The sequence below is a fragment of the Ctenopharyngodon idella genome, chromosome 2, assembly GCF_019924925.1.
Source record: "Ctenopharyngodon idella isolate HZGC_01 chromosome 2, HZGC01, whole genome shotgun sequence".
NCBI lineage: Eukaryota > Metazoa > Chordata > Actinopteri > Cypriniformes > Xenocyprididae > Ctenopharyngodon > Ctenopharyngodon idella.
Genome location: NC_067221.1, coordinates 9,074,058 through 9,100,817, shown reverse-complemented (window position 1 = coordinate 9,100,817; position 26,760 = coordinate 9,074,058). Strand labels below are relative to the sequence as shown.

The window sequence follows — 26,760 nt, the reverse complement described above, 5'->3', positions numbered from 1 at the left end:
AAGAGTCCAAAAATATTAAAGGGTTAGTTCACCCAAAAATGAAAATTCTGTCATTAATTATTCACCCTCATGTCGTTCCACAGCCGTAAGACCTTCGTTCATCTTCATAACTCAAATTAAGATATTTTTGATGAAATCCGAGAGGTATATGACTAGTCCATAGACAGCAATGTAACCACCACTTTCAAGGTCCAGAAAAGTACTAAAGACATCGTTAAAGCAGTCGACGTGACTACAGTGGTTCAACCTTAATTTTATGAAGCGATGAGAATACTTTTTGTGTGCAAAAACAAAACAAAAATAATGACTTTATTCAACAATATCTTCTCTTCTGTGTCATTCTCCTACGTTGTTTATGTCCAGCGCTTCTAGGTTCATTATTGTGAACGGTAGTGTAATCTTACACAATAATCTAGTTTTATAATAAAAAAAAAAAAAAACAGTTCTATGGGAACCGAAGGACAGCTTGAAGGCCTCAAATTAAACACTGAATAGTTGGTTAAGGATGTTGTTCATGATATGAAGAAAAATAATTGTGTGGGAATTGTATTGTGTCCTTCCTGAAGACATAGCAAAAAAGCAACAGCTAGAATGGAAAAAGAAACAGGTGAAGCACAGCATGAATGACTCAATAAAGAAACATCTGGTGGAGTGGAAGAGTTGTCTTGTGCTTCAGAAACCACATCTGTATCCGGAAATGACAGATTCAGCCATCTCCAACTGCCTAAAGCAGTTTCCAATAATATATTAATCACTCTCTTGTGTTCTCTTTTGCACAGCTTAGTAACTTCCATATGGGACTGTGACATTAAAATGGACAGACCGCCGAGTTCTGGGAGATTTAGGTGGGCAGCCTCTCCAGTTTCTCCATAATTCAAAATGACGTTAATGGCTACGCTTCACAAAAGACTCATCAGTCATCTATTTACAAAGTGCCTAGCTAGATGGAGGCAAAATGTGAGATTTAATGGCTCGGGAACCACAGATTCTGGTTCTGGTCAGATGACAGATTGTATTGAGAGCTATAATTGATAAACACTAATGTACCATAATGCATTTGGGTGATTCTTCAATTAGGAAACCTTTTGAAATCTTGACAAATGAAACTTCTCCAAACTACTGTTTCATCTATGTTAAAACATTTATCACATGCCCTGGAATAAAAACATGATTATTAATACATAGTTTGTCACAAGCTCTAAAATAACAGAAAATAACCAATAAATGTTCTGAAATCATGTGGAAAAACTTCATTAGCAGAACTCTGATCCACATGTGGTCCTCTGTCGCTTCTAATTTCCATCATAACCAAATATATTTTCTTGTTAAAACATAATTGTTTTCTGAAATGCTTGGTGTGATGGTAATGGTAACAGCATTGGAGACAGTTTTTGTTATGTGAGTCAATATCCAAAGGCCTTAATAATAATAAAAAACAAAGATATGACATCCAAAGTATGTAAGGTAGTACAACTAGATCTCTTTTATTGAATCCAAAAGGTTTTATTTATATTTCGCTACATATAAATGTATTTTAAAGATTTTGAAGTGTCAAAAGGTCATTCGGTTTAACCGTCCAAAGGCCAATAAAGCCATTTAATTTGTGATTAAAATATCTTAAAATGTAATAAATGTATATATTTTTTATTCTAGCATGATTTTATATCATATATCAACATAGTGCAAAATGGTATTAAAATTGTGTAGAAGTCGTTGCTTTGTTATGAGAAATGTCCGGAAAAATTAATTTCATTGATGTCATTCGGAGTAACCAATATAAAGGGACCATTTTGGATCAAGTCATGTGGTCAGTATCACGTGACAGGATGTGACATCATTCATACACCTGCAAAGGACCACATGGTCATGAAGCAAAGTAGCTAACTCTTTTAACTATTTGAAAAATTCATGTTTTCACTTGCTCATACGTATGTCCCGAAACATCAGGTCATTCGGTACAACTGCTATAAAACATGGAAAATGTTGTAATATTTTAAAAACTTGTACTAAATATAAAAGCTGATTGTCCTTTTGTCCTTAGCTAGCTAGATATTAGCCTGTTTGAAAATATCGTCATTCAGTATAACCAAAAAAGTCATTCGGTAAAACCGAAATTTTTGTTCAACCGAATTACTTTTTTATAAAAATGACAAAAGCAGTGCTAATTGATTATAAAAACATCATAATCTCATTGTTAACACTTAATAAAACTTCAAAATTAATTATATCTCCATTATGTTTTGTTTTTTTTACACTTAAAAACCATATTTGTCAATGACCCATGTATAAATGTACCCATAAATGGCAATTAAAAAAAAAAAAAAAATTTTTTTAATTTCTTAGGGAAAAGTACAAATTGGTTTCCCAATTAATTTGACATTTTTAACACTAACAATTTTTTTAAAAAAAATGTAAAATAAAGAGACAATAAAACAAACAAACAAACAAACAAAAAAACGTAATGTTGGCCAGAATTTAAACAATATCTTTTTTTTTAAAAAATCAACCTAGGAGACAAAACTAACCTATTTGTAAGCAAAAACTTTCAAACAACATGTTCTTTCCTATCTTTTTTACAAGAACGCAAAAAAAACTTCATAAACTGAAGCCCGACCCAACAAGCTGTGCCTTTCTTGACTGGAAGTGTTTTCCATTTTGGTCCTCCTCCAAGATCAAAAAGCCCTATAGCCACCCTCCTGCTCTCATTCAAAGTACAGTAGATGAAAACACAATTCACCTCGGAGCTCTTCTCATCCTCATGATGGAAAAACTCACGCTCCCTTATCAGGCTCATTTTCAAACAACATGCTAAGACTTGACATGAGGGGATTCAACCCATCCAGAGAAATTAATTAAGCCTAGAGACGCCAATCAGGCCCTGACTTTGATGTTTAAAAGCAAGAGCATGTTTAATAGGGTGAAAGCACCAAGTGAGCCACTCTATAGACAGGCATCTTCAGCATACAGTACATGTGTGAGGGACTGTGGCTGTCAGCAGCGCTATGATCAGTACTAATCATCAGCTCAGTTTAAAGGGCTAAAACGACTGAGAAAGGGTTTTCTCCAATGCTTTATTTTCAGGAAAACTACCAAAATTATAAATCCAAAGAAAAAAATTGATGTGCAGAGGTACTCAAGCAAATTATATCAGAAATATTGAGAACTATAATCATGCATGTTTTGGCTTTTACAAATCGGAAATTATCGGACTGCCATCACAAAAAATTATATATATTTCAGATGTCAACAAAATAACTGAGGTTTAACTTTAAATTAAGTGCAATTACTTGTAAATTGATTTAGACTTGAGCAGATGACTCAAGACAGGTCAATTCTCCACAGAGTGAAATTTGAGCTCCAAAGCCATTGACTTAAAGGGATAGTTCACCCAAAAATGGAAATTCTGTCATCATTTACTCAGCCTCAAGTTTTTCCAAACCTGTATGAATTTCTTTGTTCTGCTGAACACAAAGGAAAATATTTGGAAGAATGTTTTTAGCCAAGCAGATCTCGTCAATGGGGGGTGAGATCTGCTTGGTTACAAAACATTCTTCCAAATATCTTCCTTTGTGTATAGCATTACAAATAAATGTATACAGGTTTGGAACAACTTGAGGGTGAGTAAATGATGACAGAATTTTCATTTTTGGGTGAACTATCCCTTTAATAACAGAAAATATGTATGGGAAAAATGCTGTCACTAAAAACAGCTAATTTTCTACAGTATCTACTGTGTGCAAAATTCCCAACAAGCAATGTTAAAACCAGCCACATTCAAAACAGAATTTATTGGAACATTACATTTCATTGTTAAAGGGTTAGTTCACACAAAAATAAAAATCATGTCATTTATTACTCACCCTCATGCCGTTCCACACCCTTAAGACCTTCGTTAATCTTTGGAACGCAAATTGAGATATTTTTGTTTAAATCTGATGGCTCAGTGAGGCCTCCATAGTCAAAAACATATTTAAATCAGTTCATGTGAGTACAGTGGTTCAATATTAATATTATAAATGAACTGATTTAAATATGTTTTTAGTACATTAATGGATCTTGAGAGAGGAAATGTCATTGCTGGCTATGGAGGCCTCACTGAGCCATCGGATTTCAACTAAAATATCTTAATTTGCGTTCCGAAGATTAACGAAGGTCTTACAGGTGTGGAACGGCATGAGGGTGAGTAATAAATGACATTATTTTCATTTTTGGATGAACTAACCCTTTAATTAGCTACAATTTTTAAAAAATGAATTGTCATGGACACCATAAATGTCTGAATATTCACAAAATACATATTTGTATGGAATGGCAATCATTCATGTAACACTTTACAGTAAGGTCTCATATGTTAACAGTAGTTAATGCATTAACTAACATGAAAAAAATATTTGACAGCATTTATTAACCTTTGTTCATGATAGTTAATAAAAATGTTCACAGTGCATTGTGGAAATAATGATAACAGATACAACTATTGAGCTAACAAAATACAAATACAGTAAATGCTGAGATTAACATTAAAGGGTTAGTTCACCCAAAAATGTAGAAGTATTGTTAGTTCATGTTAACTAATGTTAACAAATGAAAGCTTATTGTAAAGTGTTACCATTTTCTCTTAACATTGCTATGCACTATTTTAGTATCTTACTCTGAGACCAGCAACATGCCAAGCGATATCTCACACCAAAAAGTGTCAAACTTGTCGCACATGAAGGCATGTATGAACTAGTAGGGTGTTGATATAACTAATCTTTCTGCTGAAAATCTCTATTGCTCCGTTCCAAAACCTAGTGAGTGAGTTTTAGATGGCCTGAAAAGTATCCATTATCCATTGAAAAGAATCAATTTTTAATAAACAAATAATCCATTGATATAAAGTTGTTCTGCATGTATATCAACATACTTTTGTAATACCACAAAATACCATTCCAAAACAAACTGAATTTCAATTAAATTCATACAAGTTGTTGATATGATCCAAGAAGCCATATTAGATAAAAAAAAAAAAAAATAGTACATACTAGTCTGAAAAATGTTCAAATTGCATTATTAGACAACACTAATATAAGTGCTCCAACATTTATATTAAGAATTTTGAAATGAACATCAAAACACGTTTCTCCCCTCTCTTTGGTGAAATCGGTTCATTAAAAGCATTGTTGCTCTATATCTATGGTCTCTGACATGCTACGAGCATGTTAGCTGATTTCACTTAGACAACAGACTGCTCTAACAGCGTGCAACATAATATGGTGACATTATATTTGGTGTATAATGTGATACAGTATTTTGCATGTCGCATAATAAACAAATACAATTAGTCACACTATAGTCTTCTATTTAATTATAAACTGCATTTAAAATAAATAGCTACACACAAAACCATTGTACTATTTTAAATACTTCTTCAAATTCAATTAAGATTTTACCAGACCCTGTTTTTTATACATTATAGGCTATTATCTGAACAATATGTTAAATTATTATTCAAATATTATTAAAATATGAAAATAATTTAGCTTTAATTTCAGTTTGGTTTGTTAAATTTCACTTAAAGGGATAGTAATGACCCACATGTCTTCTGAAATTCTCCTTTTTTCATCCCTGGTATACATATTTCCCTATTTCCCTGGAAGGTTTTTATTTTTATTTTTTTTACCGAGGACTATTTTAAGTAAATAATGACTTTTTGTGTAAACTAAGAGGACATTTTGCCACTTTGGGCTATATATACACACACACACATATATATATGTATATATCAATCCCATACATAGACCCCCCATGTTAAAATGCCCAACTTTACAGCAGAGAAAAAATATGTTTACAGCCTGGTACAAAAAGTGGTTTTGGTCTATATAGCTAATTTTGCCCTTCATGACAACTGTGAGATGGGTGATTTTTTTTATAAATCATCCATTTAAATTATATTAAACCTTAAAGTTCTGCATAATTAAGGGCGTGGCCACTTGAGTGACAGGTGGATTGCCGCTGATGTCACTACTAGCTGTTTGTCTGCTGTCTCAGCTCCACCCACATCCCGCCTCTTTGCCCAATTTCGATGGCGACTAATATATATATATGTATATTATATTTATATATTTATATATATATTTTATTTTTTCTTGCTTACACTTTCACAAACCAGTGACAAAAAGAGAAGGCGGTTACATCCACTCAATTACCAGCACAGCCACATGGTTGTGAGGATAGCCGGGTCAGTGGCATGACATGTCATACCCGTGCAGCACTAAAGAGTTGATAAACACTCATGGCAGCAGGTGAAGAAAGTCGAGCTGAGAGTCACTGGCCTCTGGCTACCATTTCATTACTCTGAATACCAGCCTCCCTATGGACCTGACACCATTCACCTCACGCTGGCACTCATCCCTAAACCTGTGCTCTAGAGCTCTGCAAACAACATACTCTGCATGCCACTTCATAAAACACTTACACTTCTATTAATGTAAAGAGCATTTTATCCTGTTAAAATCTGGAGGGGTGTTAAAAACAGAGGTCACTTTTTACAACTTTTAATTGGACTCTTAATAAAAACGTAATGAATCAGACACAGATATTGATATTCAGTACAGGAATATATGGATCTGGGACATTAAGACCTTCGTTAATCAAGGTTATTGGCATGTTGCCACTCCTGAGTTACTTGAAAGCAGCACCGTATTGACAGGTAAAATGTTTAATAGCCTAAAGCGATCTCCATCCGGCCAATATTTTGAGATTCATTTAAGATTATGTAATTTTTTTTAAACCAATGACGTGGCTTTGAGGCGGGTCTATATGTTTGACTGACCAATGGCAGACAGGGGAGTGTCTGGGAAACAAACATGTTTAAAAACTGTTCACACTGTTAACTTGCATCCGAATAGAGTCCAAATGAAACTCTGCTTGCTTTACATAAATAGTCTTGTTATAATAATTACACTTGTGGAAAAAACAAGGTTTTTTTTTTCCTTTTTTAAATGCATCATTCACAGACGACTAAAACACACAGAAAAACTAAAACACAGCTTTAGTGGAGAACACTAAATCAACAAAAAAAGAAGAAAGAAACATAATTGAGATTTAAGTTGTTTTGTATAATCTTCAAGCAGCTTTAGCAATACGCTAGCTGTCAAGCTCAAATTGGGTTACAAAGTCAGACTCAGCAAAACATCCCAGAAGAAAACCCCACCCACTAATCGCTAAAGATTAAAATAAGCTTAATTAGATGCTTCATATCGAGAGGTAGGAGGCTAAGGCCCACATATTGAAAATATATGCCGAAAATTCCTTGACCTAAGCCGATTTTTCCACATTAAAAGTGTGCTTTTCTGCCTGCAGACTTCCATCTTCCTCTGGCTGTAAATCTGTGGCCAGCACCTGTTCAGTGAGATGCGAACGTGACATCAATTTCAGATTGAATGGTACTCTGCTTGAAGACCCACTCAGCTCCCTTTCAATCTTACGACGAGTATATAGCCTACACTTTTCAAAACACATTCAACTCACTACTGTGATGTAAACATCACTTACAAGATGCTGTGCCGTGCTGTGTTACCTTCTCTACAATAGCTTGAATATGCGAGAAAATGCGTGGTCTGAAAATATGGAGGTGTAAAAAAGGAAAGAAGAACCAAGATATGATTTAAAATGTTAGTTGTAGGCTACTGTAAATAAAACAATGTCATATTTAGTCTTTGCAGATGAACCAAATTAATTTAAGGAATATTCCCATGTTCAATACAAGTTAAGTTCAATTGACAGAACTTATAGCATAATGTTGATTACCACAAAAAATAATTTCAACTTACTGTAACCCGTTTCAATCCGGGTTACAGTAAGGCACTTACACTGAAAGTACATGGAGACAATGTGTAAACATTATTTTAAAATACTCAATAATGTCAATAATATAGCCACAAGTATTAACCAAAAACAAGAATTTTTAAGGGTAAAGATATATTCAATTTTACATCTTTATTGCCTTGACAACATAATGCCTAAAACCCAAAAATAACCAGAAAAATTATACCAAATGTTCGAAATTTCAATGATTTGACCACTGGGGGGCGTGACTTTGGCAGTTTAATACACACTCCGAACCACTGATTCGAAACAAAAGATTGGTAAAGCTTCAAAGCTTCATGAAGCAGTGTTTTTAAATCGCCCATCACTAGATATTGTTGAATAAAATCGTTATTTTGTTTTTTTGGCGCACAAAAAGTATTCTTGTCACTTTATAACATTAAGGTTGAACCACTGTAGTCACATGAACTGTTTTAAATATGTCTTTAGTAGCTTTCTGGGCACTGAAAGTGTTAATTGTCTTGCTGTCAATGGAGGCCTCACTGAGTCATCGGATTTCATCAAAAATATCTTAATTTGTGTTCTGAAGATGAACGAAGGTCTTACGGGTGTAGGACGACATGAGGGAGAGTAATTAATGACAGAATTTTCATTTTTGGGTGAACTAACCCTTTAACTACATCATATAAAGGGAATATTAACATAGTTACAATACATTTGAAATGAATTAATGGATAAAAATATGTGGGCAATACATTATAAATACATTTTGTATATATTTAGTGGTGCTTTCCAAAGGCAAAGAATCACTATTGTTATTCGTCATACTTAAGCCCCGTTTACACTAGTGTGTTTTCGTTTTAAAACGGCATTTTAAAATGAAAACGATCCTCATCTACACTGCCGTTTCTACAGCGTTTTAGAAACGATTTCCGTCTACACTACACGGCCGAAAACGCATGTCACATGACCGTTCATGCACACCGGGCATACGCGTAAGTGTAAACAGTTGCCTCTTGTGCCTGTAGGCAGCTTCCGTATTAAAAACCCGCAGAGTTTAACTGCACAATGGCTGCTAAAAATGACGACAAAGCCAGCAAAGATTGCAGTTCAGTCTCCATGTTATTGTTCACACAGTTGTCAAGGATATGCAGAGCAAACGTGGGCAGCCACGCCATCGTTTTCAAAAGTCTTCGTTTTGGTCCGTTTCTACTGAAACGCAACCCCGGCGTTTTCAAACTAAAACGGTGTCTGCAGCATTTTTGAAAGTCTCCGTTTTCGAAGTTCGAAAAACGCCGGCGTAGTGTAAATGACAGGCGTAACCGTAGCAAAACGCACAAGTGTAAACAGGGCCTTATTATTATTCTTCTGGACAAATGAGGTAATGAGGTATCAAATCGACCGGTTTATTGAGGAGAGGTGTGCTATGACTTCTCTAAGCGATCGAACCTACAATATTTTGCCTGAAAAAGCGGGCAAAAAAAATCACATAGACTTAACATTGACACAATTTTCATGAATTTAAATCCCAACTGCCGTTTTCACACACAGACACACACACTCAGCGCCTTAGAACCCTCTCTCTCTCTCTCTCTCTCTCTCTCTCTCTCTCTTCTCTCTCTCTCTCTCTCTCTCTCTCTTTCTCTCTCACTCATTTGACTTATTTTGTCAAGCAGCCAATAAGTAATTACCTAAAATCTTCATAGCCACACCCTAGCAACCAGTTACAGGTCCCTAGGAAGCACCCCAAAGACTACCATTGAAAAATAGATTAGAGGGATATAAATGAATCAGAACGTCAGAGACGTGAGTTTGGCTCTTTTGATTTGGCCAGACATCCAGTCTATTGGTTTAAGCCTGCTAACTGTCTAGCCATGCCCTAGCAACCATTTAGAGCACCCTAGCAACCCAAACCCAAAGAGGGATATCCAGTAATCTGAATGTCATTTGCGGTTAGTTTATATCATTCATACTGACAAGCAGCCTTTGGAGTATCATCATTAGCAGCTGCCAAGCCACTTCCTAGCAACCAAACAGAGTACCCTAGCAACTGTTTAGCAAGACTTATATCTCTGCATCAGAACATCATATAGAGATGTGGTTTGGCTCTTTTGACTCACGCTAGAAAACAGGACTGTCAACATGCTACACATGCTAGCAGTGAACAGCTACATGCTAACATCAACTAACTAAGTGTTAAAACATGTTAATAACATGCTAAGAAGTCTATAAAAACTTGATGGGTTCAGTGGTAACTAAATACATTTTTTTAATACAGAGATAGTATGTTAAAAGCACATTTTAGTTCATATTCATGGTGTCTCAAAATAGCACAGTTGAGTACACTTAAGAAGTACTAAAGAAGTACAAAATTTGTGCGTGAAAATAGAGCACTTTAAGTACGTTATGGAAGTGTACTGAAATAAAGTGTATTTTACTGCACCTTTTATTCACCTGGAGAGTCAGAATGATTTTTTTTTTTTTTGTGGTAATCAACATTACGCCACAAATGCAGTCGATTGAGCTTGACTTGTATTGAACCCACAATACCACTTTAAGGCTAACTCAAGCAAGACAAAATTTTAGCTGCCTTACTTGAACACCAGACAGTTATGTAATCGAGTCCTTTTACTCTTTCAGAGTTTGAAATGTATCTAATTCTGAACATCACAAAGGTAAGTCATTGCACCGACATTCCCTGAGAAAGAATGTGCATCCGAACGGCTAATTACAAGAAAGCATTGTTTCAATACACAGTCCATATCACAGAACACAAACAAGCTGAAGGAAGGATTCGGTGGCTGCGTTCCAGCTCTGTTAGCTTGTGAGCTTCACAGACCGCGGCCCCAGCTTTTGCCTGCCTCAAGTCCAGCTGCTCGCTCTACTCAGAGCCAAGAGACAAATTAAACCGCCGCAGCTGAAGCCTTCGTTTGGAAGGACCTCCAAGTTGGCATCTGGATAGACTTAGACATGATTATCCCCATTCACCTAAATACCCTTGCAACTCCCCAAGAAATAAACAACAACTGACAAACACATTCTGTACTCCAGGCCACAACTAGACTTGTCTGATATATCATAAATAATTTGTTATCTTCATGCTCATGAGTTCAGAAAATGAACTTTAAACTGTTGAGGAAGAGACAAAAGCCCGTGTACAAAACAAAGCTGTCCACTTCATGCCACCTTTGTGTGGCGGGTCTTACTGTTCCCATGACAACAAATCCCAACACCCAATGGTTTCGCTCTATAGACATGCCTCGTGTATCTGTTCAGCACAGCACAATACACATTGATCCCCAATTTTCCATCAAAACCATTCCCATCATGCAAGAAAATGAACTCATGGGCCGCAGCAGACTTGAAAGGCCATTTATCGCTGGTGGATGGAGGTAGATTAGCCGAACAGAGCAGCTCCTGTTTAAAACAAACGGTAAAATGGACCCGTGGACAATCTGCCCTTGGGCCTCTCGGATATCATGCTGTAGAAAGAGAGCTTAAAAAGCAGATTGTGTGGGTGAATGAGAGGAACAGATACAGAACAGATACAAACGCTTAGAGAAAGTCACTCGGAGGAACCAATCAGAGATAATGGACCACATATCAGACAACAGAAGTCACTGACTGTAAATGAGTATAGCTAAAACTCAAATTGCCAACCTATTTAACTTCCATCCTGTCAGTGATATGCATAGACCAGTTTTGTGTTTGCAAACAGCGATGATGTTTTTTTATGGCCGGAGCCTAACTGGTGGAGGAAAAAAAGTCAGAATTGTGAGATTTAAACTGAAAATTAAAGGGTTATTTCACCCCAAAATGAAAATTCTGTCATTAATTACTCACCGTCATGTCGTTCCACACCTGCAAGACCTTCGTTCATCTTCGGAACACAAATTCTGTCGGATTTCCTTCCATTGACTGCCTTTGCAACTACCACTTTGACTCCTCAAAAACTTCATAAAGAGATCATAAAACTAATCCATATAAATCGAGTGGTTTAGTCAAAATTTTCTGAAGAGAATCCATTGCTTGTTATGATGAACAGATTTAATTTAGGCTTTTACTCACATATAAACATTGATCAGCAAACATAAGCAGAAGTAGAGGTGCACCGATTCTAAATTTCTCTGCAGATACCAATAGCCGATTATTCAGAATGATATCGGCCGATACTGATAGTTTGGTTTTTCTTAAGGAAAAACAAAATCTCTCCCTAATAATGTTGCAAACTATACAGGGAACCCTCTCATTTGGTACACTACAATATTAGAGGTTACAATTAACAGCAGAGGTATTATATTCAGCTGCTGTTCATTTTTTTAGATATAATAATTACACTCAAATAAAAACTGAAATGTTTGTATAAAATGTATGTATCACATAAGGTAGTTTTCATAAGCACTTGTTGTCTTCATGGCAAATTTACACAAACATAATTAACAGTAAATAAGCTCCTCTCTAGTGTTTTTGTATATATATATAGATAGCTACGGAACTGTGAACATTGGAAAACATTCCTGAGGTAAATTTGACATGATGTGACATATTGTTCACAAGCTGTTTTATTAACGTCTTTCCGCGGTTGAAACACGAATAAAGTGATTACATGAGACGTGATGCATTCTGGTAAGTTGTACTAGGCTATATCTTTCAACATACCTTTGATGTTCATGCATGTTTTTCGAGATATAACTTGTACTGAAGAGGAAGAAAAGACTCTCGCTCCGCGCTGCCGCCTGAACTGAGGCATTACAGCGATCTGACACGTCACATTTAAGAGCGTCAAAACGCCATTTATAGTTTGAATTTCATGATAAAATGGACAGAATTTGAAAACTGAAACTTTTATTGTTATCAGAAGTAACAACGCACAAAGCCTTTTGCAATTATTGGACGGGAGGCGCTACAAATAATATTTGATGTAGCAAAAAATAAAAATAAAAATAAAAACGCAGACTTGGCAACCCTGGCTTGAACTACGGGTGATTCATAGGGTCAAAAAGAGCCTGCTTTAACGTCACTATTTTTAAACTGTTAATGCGTTAAAATTCAACACAAAAGCTGGTTTGTCAACCGCCAAGAAGAAGAAGAAGAAGAAATTCAACACAAGAGTGATTTTCTTCACACACAGTATGTATGAGTTGCAGTCTGAACACGTTTTTTCGCACCCTTTTGATTGACAGGATATAATCGGCCCTGATAGTGGCCGATAGTGATAATAATAGCTTTTATCAGCCGATACCGATTGTCGGCCGATACATCGGTGAATCTCTAAGCAGAAGCTCAACCAAACCTGCTACATGCACGAGAACAAACCTCTTCTGGCAGCTCAAACGTGCTGCGTAACCAGTGAGGTTCATTCTCGTGTGTTACGCAGCACGTTTGAGCTTCTGGAAGAGGCGTCAAAGTGGGAGTTGCAAAGGCAGTCAATGGAAGGAAATCTGACAGCATTCTGTTATCATCAGAAATATCATCTTAATTTGTGTTCTGAAGATGAACGAAGGTCTTACAGGTGTGGAACGACATGAGGGTGAGTAATTAATGACAGAATTTTCATTTTGGGGTGAACTATCGCTTTAATTTAGAGTTTATAGCTCACAATTCTTACTTTTTTTTTCTCACAAATCCGAGTTTATCTCACATTTCTTAGAAGGAAAGCAGAATTGTAAGATATATTCGTAATTATGTTTTTTTTCCTCAGAATTGCGAGTTTATATCCCGTAATTCTGACTTTCTTTCCCTCAGAATTGTGATATAAACTCAGAATTGTGAGTTTTAAAGTCCGAACTGGGAGATATAAACACGCAAATGCAAGAAAAAAGTCCGAATTGTGAGATAAAAATGTTATAGGCTACGTTTAAAAGTTATCTATGTAAAATGTTATAGTTTTAAATATTATTTTATGCTATAACTGCTATGTATGCATGTCCTCTATGAAATGCATATGTGAATTTTATGTAGACTTGCTGTTTACATCAAATTCATGCTTTAATAGTAGACTAATCATTGCAGGTTCAGTCCAGTCTGTGACTTGCAACATAAGCATCTGCATTTAGCTTCAAAGGGCGTCTTCAACGACAGTATTCTGTAAAAATGAAGACTATATTTTTAGCATTTCGATTCTAACATCTAAAGGCACAACAAAACTTTTTTTTTCTTCTTCTGTGGATTTTGCACATTTTCCTCAACTTGTTACAGCTATTTTTCTGCCACCACTATGCAAGTGACGTAACTGTGACGTCTGCTCCAAATTGGTCTAAAGTATTCAAGTTCACCATCACAACACTGTTAAAACAGGATAAAACAACTGGAGTAGCCTATCAGAATAATCAGAAATAATTGTCTATGCTAGTCTAATATGTTACTCTGTGTAGTAAAAAAAAAAAAAAACAGAATTATATTTTATTTATTTTAATTTTTTTTTTTTTTTTCAATGTTTTCTAACACAGGCATGTGAGCAAATCTGACTATGTGTTATTGTTACAGAATGATTATAGCATTCAGGAAAAGAGATATACAGCAGAAAATAGTCCTGATAAAGAAAGGAAAGGTTAAAGAGAGAAAAATAGTTTGTTTGTAAGTGAAAAAACCAGTCCAAAACCCCCTTAACTTAATATTACACAACAAAACATCAAAACAAAACTGTCTCAAACCCATGTACTGTATGAGCTTACTGAGCAAATCTGATATTTTTTAAGAATGGAACTGTTTAAGACTATTACAATTTATGCAATTATCAAGATAGACTGCAATCACTGATTAAATAACAAGGGAAGACAGCTGCATGTTAATTGGACCCCATAAACAGCAGTTGCCCTGAGACTAAAGTGTCATGATGTGCTCTCATTAATAATTTACTAATCAAAAGGTTAATAAGAAAATGTTGAATATATGCCACCGTTTTGTAAAGATTTTTACTACACAATATTCAGAAACACTTTCTGTGAAGTCTGTAAACTGTCATGCATTACTCTAGAAAATGTTGTTTCATAAAAGATGGTAACCAGTTATTATAGATATCAAAATGTACCTATTCATGCTTAAGTTAGAGTATAGACATGAAATATGGCTCACTCTTTTAAGGTATAACCATGTATGGCTAAGTCTTATAATTGTGTTTGTTATTAATGAGAATCTACAGTAATTTAAAGATGCATCATAAGGCATTATGAATGCATTAAAATATCATTATATAATGCATTAAACATACAGGCTTCATACAAAGTGTTACTGTAAATTCTTCTCCACGCTCTCAGATCTTCGGCCACAAAGCCACACATGTCCTGCCAGCTTCCTATCTGGAGACACTGGGCAAGATGCTGTCCATGGATGCTGTGGGTACCATTACACAGCATCATCCCTCTGCTTATACTCTGCTGGGAGGAGCTGAAATGAGCCTTTCGATTAAAAAAAGACTATTTTGTGGTATTGTGATCTGGCTAAGAGTTAAGATTATATAGGTAGCATCTCTATGTGGAAATCTGTACGCCTTGATCAAGATGGCAGGCAATAAAGATAGCATGTGATATTAAAGGAAAACAAAGAGCATCGTTCAAAGGAAGTCGTGGGGAGATATTATTAATATTTGCAAACCATAAACACAAACATGCAATTTCTTACCTTGTTCCTTTGCAAGCCAGGGAGCTCCTCTAAAAGGTATTCATCATTGTTGTATTCACTTCAGCTGACTGTCTATTTCGGAAGAACTGTCAGTTTCAGCCATAAATGTGTCATCTGTGTGAAATACAGTTTGTTTTATCATAATATCCACATAAAAAAAAGAGGGAGTTACTTCCCGGATACCGTTATTTCTTTCTGCAGATAACGCCGATTATTTCATTTTTCGGAAAGAAATACACACTGATTAATGGATTGTGCCATATTGCAGGAACATTATATATCCCCATGTTGGTCAGAGCCCTTGACGACAGCGTACACTCCAGTGATGAGAATGAATATTTTGCCGTGTATTTTCATCTGCCCGTTCTGTGTTTTTGCTAGGAGAGATGATGGGTGTGCGAATAAAGGAATAGGGAGGCAGGTTTTCTTTTTAGTACGGAGACTCGGAGGGCTCAATCGGAGGTTTGCTCATTCGCCGCAAGAGGGCGCAGTCTCCTAGGTGTCGTACCATGCGTGTACTGTTTTGTTTTGGAATTCCTGTTTTTGCTTGGGGTTAAACACAAAAATGCCTTTTAATCTTATTTTTGAAGCATCTTTGTCCTAATAGCAGCTCTTTTTCCAATTTTAAGCAGTTTCACAAGAGCAGGATTGAGAGCGAGAGAGTCAACATCCATCGTGGTTTATTCTTTGGCCAAAACATTTGTTCATTGCAGTTCAGTGAAGAATGAAACATCTCTTAGCACAGTCACGATAGACAGGTGATGTTCACTCTACATTTCTGTTTCTTAACGGGTTACCTTATTTAAGGTAAGGTGTTTTTTAATCTATTTATGTATTAAATATAAAAATCGATAAGAAGCAACTGTGAGAAAGCGAAAGCCATTAAACAGTGTTGCGTCCTTTGGCGCCATCTGGTGGATATTTAAAGCTAATGCTTGTACAATGCTGCATTTAATAAATCATGGATAGCCCTGAGCAAAATTATGGTTAGTTGTCAACATTGGCAATTTCCCAATTCTGATCTTTTTGATGTTGTCTTTTTAATATTTAATTATATTTTTAAATATGAATAGTTTTGATTTAGCGGAGACCAGAGCTAGTTGTCAGACTATCAAGAAACAACAAAAATTGTAAAAGGTAACCATATCAAAATCATTATTTTGGCTAACAAAAGCTGAAATTAATTTTTGTAAAATGTGAAGTTATTTTTGTAAAATGACAACCTATAAAACCCAATCTGACCATTTTGGAAATATATATATATACACACACACACACACACACACACACACAGTACCTTTCAAAAGTTTGGAAACATTACTATTTTTAATGTTTTTGAAAGAAGTCTCTTCTGCTCACCAAGGCTGCATTTATTTGATCAAAAATACAGAAAAACTTTTTTAGTTATCAAAGAATCTTGAAAAAAAGTATCACATTATAAAAAAATATTATAATGCTTCCAACATTGATAAATCAGCATATCAGAATGATTTCTGAAGGATCATGTGACACTGAAGACTGGAGTAATGATGCTGAAAATTCAGCTTTGCATCACAGAAATAAATTATATTTTAAAGTATATTAAAATAGAAAACCATTATTTTAAATTGTAATAATATTTCACAATATTACTGTTTTTTTCTATATTTTTAATCAAATAAATGGAGGTTTGATGAGCAGAAGAAACTTCTTTCAAAAAATTTAAAATTAGTAATGTTTCCAAACTTTTGACCAGTACTGTGTGTGTATATATATGTATATATATATATATACACACACATATACATACACACACACATTATATAGCTATATATGCTAGATAAATGTTATTGTAACATAAATTAATAATTAGTCATCTGATAACCCAGTGTTTGAGTTATGCTATATGAAGCTACTGCTGATACTGTACAATAAACACAAATGACTGCATTGAGCTGTTTTTCCACATTTCATTTTTATTTCTTCAAGGACGATTATGAAGTCTAGAGGATCCACTTGTACACATCAAAACAATGGAATCACCACATTAACATATTTAACAATCACTGAAATAGAAATGGTAATGAGGTCATCTTTACCTCACAACTCCTGAACCACTAAACCACAGACAGCCAATCCCGGTCCTGGAAGCCACACAATAACGAGACCTAAAGCAGCCTCGCAGTGGGATCCACCAGGAGTGGGTTGAACCGCTGAGTCATTACAACCAGGTCTAAGTTGGAATGTTTCAAAATAAACACTTGCATGTAAAGAAAAAAAAAAAAAAAAAATACAAATTAATGCATCACTCCACAAATCCAGTGCAGGAATAACAGATCATCTTGGTGTTTCGCAACACTATAGTGCTTTACAGATGGGGTATGTGATTTGATTGATCTTAACTTGAGCAACACACATTGAACAGAAGTTGATTTTGGGCATTCAGTGGTTAGTAAAATCATGTTTAGTATGTACCTCCACTTCACAAACACATAGAAAAGCGTTTTAAGTACAGCTAAAAGAAGTTCAACTGATTGATCAAGGTTATAACCAGTAGTATACTGTTAGATTGACCTTAGCGAAGGGAAACACCATATTTAATTTTACGTGAATGAAAACGAGGCTGTGAGGGATAAATGTTCAATATTTCAGCTGATGCAACACTAAAAATACATCTTTGATGTGGACAAACATTTTGGTTGTAAAAATGAGATCTTAATCCAGTAGAATCTACAGCCTTTTTATTATTCATGTTAAAATAAATATGGCATCTAAGGTCTTAAAGTCCACCTCAAACAACTTCCTCTTAGATAAACATTTTCAGAATTAACTGAACAACAAATATGATGTTACATATCGTTCATCCAGCTTTGAGTTTAAACATTATACAGTAAGGACAAGGAACTAGAGGGATAAAGACCACTTCTTGCATCCAAAAAAAGAAAATAAGAAAAAAAAAAAAAATACAAAAAGTAAACAAAAATCACAAGACAACTAGGGAAATATGGAATGGCAAACATCCTCATGCTTCACAAAAAAGCTGCTTTTAATATGTACACACATCAGATTATTATATCCTCTTATTTTTAACCAAGCAGAACTGAAGAGAGCCCTACAAAGCGAGGGTCCACACCGGTAGAAATACAATTGGAGACTGGTGTTCTTTTTTTAACATCATAGTTTTGGTATAACTGTTTTCTCAAAGATAGTGTTTACTTGAATTCAGTAGCAACATGAAAACACAACACATGATCAGGTCAAGCACACTGGATACACCAGGTGTCATCACGCAAATACAAGAATATTCTTGCATACGGCGATCAAGAGAATACTTTACGATTTACAGCCATCCAACGCAAGGAACCACACTAATGCAGTTTATCACTTTTCTTTTACTGTACAGAACAAATCACAGCGAACTATATATTGAATTTTGAGATGATTACGAACATAACACCCTATGTGTCAAAACAGACCAGAACACTGAGTCTACTGACAGTCTTTTCTGTCTGCAGGGTCATTGTTTATATTATTAGGCTATTTTAATAAATAAAATACCTCTTGATTAAAAAAAAAAAAAAAAAACATTGATATCATGGAAGTATGGCCAAAAACATTAAGTGATATTTCCATTTTCAGAATTATGAGATGCCAAATTAAGTGAGTCGTCAAAGATCTGCCTTTGACATCATTATCATGCACACTTTAAGACAAATTGGTGCACATACAATATTTCAATCTTCAGAAAATGATGGTTAAAAACAGACACAAAGGAAAATACATTTAAATAATTTACTATGTATTTACACCTCCTGTTTGCACCAGCAACACAGCGTCTTTGATCTGTAGGTCGTGTGGTCATCTAATCTCCCATTTTTACTTTCGATGTCTGAACAAAGAGAAAAACAACGTTAATAATTATACAGGTAAAAAAAAAAAAAAAAAAAAAAATAGTTTAACAGACAAAACATGATATCTCAGGGCCACAAAAAAAATATATATATACTCCTGAACAGGCTCAATATTGAATGGATAAACCAAAAAAATATCATAAAACATCTTATGATTATAGGCCATGTATTGCAACTGCAAAAGGCATATTATATGACTGTGTTTTAATAGGAGTTGCTTTAGTGTGTCTGAATAATCTCAATCTGAATTCAAATATGCATGTCAAATCAATTTACAGTGTGTGACTGGAAATGGTGATAAAATATTCATTTTCCAGAGGGTGGTCCTAAGTAGCTAGATGGATATTAATGAGAAATAATTCAAAAGATCATCCTGCTGGAAGCCAGATGGGGAAGAATATGCTTCACGACAGCGCTTTGTCTGTTGGGTAAACCAAAGGCTTGTCCACATAAGGAATGAAATGAAGAAGTGAAACTAAAGGTCATTTAAAACAATCCATTGGGCAACACAAATTTAACTCTTTTTAAAGAAAAATACAAGCCATCTGATGAATGGTGACAACATGATATATGAATAATGGGTGCAATGACAATACTGTGCTTTGATAAACTGTGCATGATAGGTACATATTTGTTGCCTAATGGCCTAATGGTTAGCGAGTCAGACTTGTAACCCGAAGGTCGCAGGTTCGAGTCTCAGTACTGGCAGGAAATGTAGGTGGGGGGAGTGAATGAACAGCGCTCTCTTCCACTCTCATTACCCACAACTGAGGCCCTTGAGCAAGGCACCTAACCCCCAATCACTCCCCAGGTGCCGCAGCAAAAATGGCTGCCCACTGCTCCGGGTGCATGTTCACGGTGTGTGTGCACTTGATTTCATTTTTAAGAATGCAGTATGTAATATTGACAGCTAGAGGTTGAAATGGGTACTGCAGTCCAAATTGAAAATATTGGCAAGTTGTTTCCCTCGCCCCCTCCTCCTCAGACTCTACGCTCATGTGGGTTGCCAGATGGAGGACACGCAACAGGAACGAGCGCAATTGCCAATGGAAGGCGAGGAGACTTACACACTGCAAGCTGATGAGTTGATTTATCTGTGTTTTAATCTGCCTCCGGTCATAGAGCTTATTAGATAGATACAGAGGCTTTTTAAGTCAGGTAGAATGTGCGATCTCTGACCCAGTTTGTTGGCTGGCTTCCATGGCTGCAACAGTCTTAACAGTTTTACGCCATCTGGCAACCCGGGGTGTCAAAATACTATTGGGTAAATTGGCAGTGGACGGGATCATACATAAAACAAAAACAGACATTCCGACATGGAACACACATTCCAAAAACAGAATAACTGCCATTGTTTTTCAGGGAAACGAGTATGTGAATTTAGCATGTTTCCTAAATATCTGCAAACATATTGTGGTATTTTTATGCTTTAGTACAGTCAAAAAATTAAATGCAGCACCTTTAATAAAAACAGGTTAACTTTGAACACATTACAAACTAAAGCTATGTTTTATTTAGTCAACCATGACCACAACATCTTATATTAAAATACTGCAGGAGAAGAAACATAGTAATTTAAGAAAAAAAAAAAGAAAAAGAAAAAAAACACTTGCCTGCAAGATGGCTACGATCACTCCAAATAGTCCAATGGCACTGCCGAAAATTTCAACAATTAAGATCTTGACAAAGAGGCTGCCATTCTGCGCATCAGCCAGGGCAGCTCCACTGCCCACGATGCCAACACAGATGCCACAGAAGAGGTTTGAAAAGCCAACAGTGAGTCCAGCACCAAACATGGAGTAGCCTGAAAAGACAGCACCAAAGTGTCATCCAAAATATTTTACTCAAGATGAGAAGTTGATTTATTATTCGTTATTAAGCAAAATGTACCTGCTTGGTAGTTCCTTGCCCCAATAGTTTCTGGAGTCGTGCCAGTGAAGTTCTAAATGACATAAAAAAAAAAATTTAAAAAACAATGTTAAGAACAATTATTGTGCTGTTCATGTAATACAGCAAATTTAAATGCTGTACAAGCTGAGGGAAAACATCTGCTCTCTTTTCTAAACATAAAACTTAAGCTTTAAATTCTAAAACCAATAGGTTCAAAGAAATGGGTAAACAAAGTTTTAACTTACCTCTGCCAAATTGCTAATGACAATTGCCATGATGATCCCATAAATGGCAACAGCTTCACAAAAGATAATGCTAAAAAAAAAAAAAAAAAACGAACTGTCACCAAGTGCAAATGCGAGCCAAAAAAGCCTTGGGCAAGCAAATAAACCTGAGTTACAACACAGATGGAATCATAAGAACTGTTTTTTTACATATCTGACAAATGTGGCACGAGCAAAACGACTTTTGCCTCAAATTTGACTTCTAATACTGTAGAATATGTGTGGCAACAATGGTGATAAGAAACCAAAATGAAAATATGACAAATATCATAATATTTAATAAACATTTTTAGGACATGATACAAAATACAGCTTTATGGCTGGTATATATTAGGGGTGCAACGGTACATATAAGTCATGTTTGGTACGTGCCTCGATTTTGGGGTCACGGTTCGATACGAGTTCGTTACAACAGGAAAAAAGGAACAAATCCCCAATGCTAGGTTTCTTTTCATTTATTTTGAAATTACAATTTGTTCCACCTAGCAGCATTTACTCCCCCCCTGAGGTAGTTGGTACAGAACAGCCTCCTTTAGTGTATTATAAGCACTAAGCAGTAAACAGAATGCAATCTTGCATAGGTCATATTTTTTTGTAGGGCTGATAAAAAACAAAAAGTATTTGGTCACAATCAGCTACAAAACTGAATACCATCTCTTGTGTAATAAAAGTACAATAATAATAGAATAATGAAAAATAAAACTTGTGCAGAGATTAGTTTTCTTTGCGCATGACAGTTCATTAACATGCGGTGACAATGGCAGATGCAAAGTTCAATATTATGCTTTTTCAATAAATCACGAAAAGATGAGCAAGGAGGAGAAAAAGAGCCTGCTTCACCTTTCCACAAGGAGACAGCGAGTGAAGCGGCACTTGAGGCGTCCCATTTCCAGGACACGCTTATTTCATCACTGGACTACAGAAGTGAGACTTACACAACACAAATCGGCACAATGCCAAATAGTGCTGGGCGGTTTAACCAAAAATCTCTATCACGGTTTTTTTTTTTTTTTTAAGATTCTGCCGGTTTCACGGTATGTCACGTTTTTTTTGCACTGGACCTTTATTTTGGCATATTTTACGGTCAGGAGTACAGGGAATAAATTATATAAACATTGTAAAAAAAATTAAATTAATTGTAATCAAATCAGTACATAAAGCTAACAATTTAGTTTAAAATGTAATTAAATAATTGAATTATTTAATTAAATTAATAATATTAATAGGCTACATTTTAACTGTGCAATTTCTGTCATTTCAATGAAGACCTTTGAGTTTGTGTTTTAATAAACGGTGTTTCTTATTATTATTATTATTATTATCTCTATTAATTAAAGTATACTCGATTGACCAATAGTATATTTCTGTTATTTCAAGTTATACCGAACTTTTATTTTGACAGGGTCGTGAAGACCTTTGACTTCCTGTGTATATGATACGACAAATGTCGATAGTTTTAACAAATTAAAGGGTGAAATGTTCATAAAGTGACCCTAAGAGCAGCTCTGCAGATGAAGTTCATGTGTATAGTGAGTGAGACAGCAGACAGTATGTGTAGTAGTAGACGAAAATGCGGCGCTCATTCATACGGACTTCAAATTTCAATAGCAGTCTTTTTTAGCTTTAATATTCACAGACACTAGTCCGTATCGATATCTGATTCATTGTACAGCCCGACTTTTGATTTATTCATCCAAAAATTGAAAAAATTCTGTGACGTTCAGCTTTATACAGCAAGTTCTATTTGTGGCTGGATTGCGTGATTTCATCTGTGTTTTCTGCATCGCGGAAATCATTTGGCTCTGCATGGTATTTGCAGTATTAAAGAGAGAACGTTTTGTGAGTTATTTATTGTTGTGTTATAAAGTTGTTTCCATTAGTGTAAGAAGGGTATGCAGTTAACAGAAGTCCGCTCTCTATACACTCTACATAGGGCTTTGTGGCCATTGAATAGAGACAGCAGCTGTTTCAGCTACACACCGGTATGGCGGTTTTTGAAAAATACATATCGGTCTCGAAATTGAAACCGGTATACCATATGAACCGGTATAACGCCCAGCACTAATGCCAAACGATTTTGTCTCATTATAAGAGTGGAAACAACTTAAAGTACTTCGTCATTTATGGTCATACAGATAAGAGTAAGCCATCACTCTAAACTGTAAATCTATTTTATTCTTGTACACTCACAACAAAAACAAAGCATTGTGCTTTTGTCAAATAAAGAAAACAAACTGGATGCCGCTTTCTGCCATCCCGGTTTCCTTTCCGTGAAGTTTGTGTTATTGAAGTTTCAAAAATTAATTGAAAAATCAATAGTATAAGCTACTAGGAAGCTCTTGCGTGCCATCTGAACTCTTGTTTTGGGTTGGTGCATAGATTGTCTCTTCTTCTTCTGCTCTTTTTCCTGTTGTGGCGGTTAGCAAACAGCCTTACCGCGCACGCACCCTTCTGGATTAGAGTGTGGATTGCCTGTGACTGACTGTATTCATCCTCTGACTGTATGCATTAAATCGTGACGTCCGTACCATGATAGTTCGGGGCGAATACATGTACTGTTACACCGCCTAATATACCCAGGGGTGTCAAAATTTTGAACCCTGTGATTGTCTATCAGGCAGCAAAAATAAATAAATAATAATACAAAAAAAGCATCTTTGCACATAAAACTTCAAAACATTAAGCACACTGCATATACCTGACAAGATTTTTGGTCTTGATTCTAGGGGCTTTGACTCCACCACCAATGATGCTGGACCCAGTGATGTAAATCCCCCTGCAGAGTCACAAAACAAAATACAATTTCAATATACAAGTATGTGACTACAAAAGGAGCATGCTGTAAGTTTTTGCATTAGATCCTATTTTGGTGAGTGAGGTACTGATAAAAAGAGTCAAATGCTTCTTTTTTATGGACCTCTTTTCAACTAAGCACTGCAGAAGAGGATATGGAAAATTGTACTACAACATGTCAAAATTTCCCAAATGTTTTTTTTCTGAACTTCAGCTTTTGTGACAGACTAAAAAGAGGAAATGGACAGTCTCACCATGCAGCTCCAACAACAGACAGAGAGATGGCCAGGCCAATTCCAAGATTAGCCCACATAAATGGAGAAGTTTCTGTTAAAAACCTGTGAAAGAAAAGGTTAGGTTATCCAGATATCATAAGAAGCATTTAATTCATTTACTGTACTAAGTCTTAAATTATGTCTTTTGCTATATAATTTTGATATCCACATGACAAATGTTAATATAGTGAACAAGACAAGCCCGTTTAGCAATAACATGCTTTAATGTTTCAAGGACTGTCTTACTGAACACATACCATGCTATGTCAAATCGAAATCCAAGGTCAAAAATTGTATAGCAAATACCTGTGGAGGGGAAAAAAAAAAAAAGAAAAAAAAGAGAGAGACTTGATTAGTAGTGTTTTGTGTTTAAGATTAACCAAAAAAGTTTAAAAAGTGATACAGTTTTAATTTAAACCAAAAAGAAACTCAAAGCTTAAATTCCAGGACAAATAAATGAATAAATGGCATAATATGGATAGACTTATTCCATACAGAATCATAGAGGGTATGTGTGAAAGCTCACAGTCATGTGAGAGCTATCTTCCTCATTTGGCCATAAAACCCGATTTAACTGCCTTATAATTACTAGAAAAAAATCCACATTGGCTACATATTGAATTTTGTTGCTCTCCTGTGCGATTCCAGCTAATGTGTGGAGAAAAACAGAATAGAAATGCCAGAGAAACATTTGAACTCTTAGCTAACAGAATAAATTACGTTCTCATCAGAGCAGGTGTATGTCTAATGCTCACTGACAACCTTTAAAATGGTTGGTACTATCACTATAACTCGAATTTCAAATGTTCACACCAATGTTTTATGATAACAGCCTTTAATGCCATTAAAATGATATTTAAATTATTATTTGACGTAGTCGTGCTAGTGTATGACAGCTAACGTCAGTTGAAGCTAGCCAAAAAGGCTTTTCGGCTAAAGAAACATGAGAAACAGAAAATAATTATAAAGATATCTGCGTACGAATCAACTACATTTAAAGATAATTATATTAAGATGCGTGTGTTGTTTACGTGCATATGTCAGCAGGTCTCATTAGCACTTACCGACGATCAGGATGGTCGTCCAGAAGGCCAAAGTGACCCCGGTGTATAAAATTGCGTGCCCGTTCATCATCCACTCCACCAACAGCGCCAGTTTTGCTATCTAAAGGTTCTCCCAGGAATAAACCTAAAGCTACTGTGATGTTATTTTCTGTTGGATTATTGTATCTTGAAGAGAAATGGATTCCTATGAGCCCTTCGAAGCGACGAAGGCTGGAAATCCTGCATCCATCAGAGGGGAAGGAGTCATCAGCTGATCATGTGACAAGCTCGAGCTGTACACGTGACTCAAACCGTCACTCTTCATTTAGTGATCTCAAGCGCTGATCTCCGGTCAGCTCATATCGTTTTCTCTTTGTCGATAACAAACTAGTAACAAACATAAGAAAGTATAGTTTAAAATTAGAATTTAGCTACTTTGCTAAGCGATATTTTACAAAAAATATAGATGTTCGGTTGTTTTGGTACTGCCTGTTTGTCTGCCAAAATAGGCTATACTAATTTATTTTCAAACATATTGAAAGGCTTATACATTCTATCTAGCTAGCTAGCTAGCTATTTATCTAGCTACTAATTACATCTTCAACATTGTAATTAAATTACTGTAGCCTACTAATTACTCCCTCTAACATCCCATATCAACTTCAACCAAATGAACAAAACAAGGATATACACGAAACTCCACTTTTAATTCTTTCAAGTAAACAATATACAATTGCATAAATTATTCTTGAACTGACCAAAGTGTGTAAAGGGAGAATTAGGCTACATTAAAAACAGATTTTAATATTTGACATTGAATTTTAATGTTAAATCCACTATTGTTTTATTTAAAATTGTTCTATAGTCTATACAGTAGGCTATTTAATGTAACTACATCAGAAGTAACTGTAATTCAATTACAAAAAATTAAGAGTAATTCCTTACTTTACTTTTTCAAGGGAAAAGTAAATTACAGTAATTAGAGTGCTTAGTAATTAATACCACCCAACACTTTTAATAATTTTACTAATACTTTTAATATTTCACTTCTAATATAATTAAAGTAAATTTTCAGGCAATTGTTAATGTCATAAGTCAGAAGAAGAAGAAAAAAAAATTAAAGTAGCCTAGCATATAAAATAGTTTTTATTGCAGT

The 26,760-nt window shown here is 35.3% G+C and overlaps 2 protein-coding genes across 2 annotated transcripts in view; both read right to left on the bottom strand.

Annotated features, from left to right (window-relative positions):
• The window catches only part of b4galt2 (UDP-Gal:betaGlcNAc beta 1,4- galactosyltransferase, polypeptide 2), a 130,532-nt gene extending 114,681 nt beyond the window's left edge, over positions 1 to 15,851 (bottom strand). Inside the window, exon 1 of the mRNA XM_051869235.1 lies at positions 15,430 to 15,851. The gene's annotated coding sequence lies outside the window, so the exon portion shown is untranslated. The remainder of the gene's footprint in view (positions 1 to 15,429) is intronic.
• A 1,513-nt stretch (positions 15,852 to 17,364) lies between these two features.
• atp6v0b (ATPase H+ transporting V0 subunit b) lies at positions 17,365 to 25,896 on the bottom strand. The gene is made up of 8 exons (XM_051867377.1): positions 25,626 to 25,896; positions 24,819 to 24,867; positions 24,541 to 24,624; positions 24,192 to 24,269; positions 21,455 to 21,524; positions 21,210 to 21,261; positions 20,933 to 21,123; positions 17,365 to 19,297 (listed from the first exon to the last, which is right to left on the bottom strand). The coding sequence occupies exons 1-8, from the start codon at positions 25,693 to 25,695 to the stop codon at positions 19,271 to 19,273; spliced, it is 621 nt and encodes a 206-aa protein (XP_051723337.1). The 5' UTR covers positions 25,696 to 25,896; the 3' UTR covers positions 17,365 to 19,270.
• Between the last annotated feature and the right edge of the window lie 864 nt (positions 25,897 to 26,760).

Excerpts from the sequence above, each read along its gene's own strand:
- atp6v0b (XM_051867377.1), bottom strand. The coding sequence starts at position 25,695 with ATGATGAACGGGCACGCAATTTTATACACCGGGGTCACTTTGGCCTTC. Across the intron at positions 24,868-25,625 it reads GACGACCATCCTGATCGTCG|GTATTTGCTATACAATTTTT; the intron begins GTAAGTGCTAAT and ends TCCCCTCCACAG. Across the intron at positions 24,270-24,540 it reads TCTGTTGTTGGAGCTGCATG|GGGGATTTACATCACTGGGT; the intron begins GTGAGACTGTCC and ends GTGACTCTGCAG.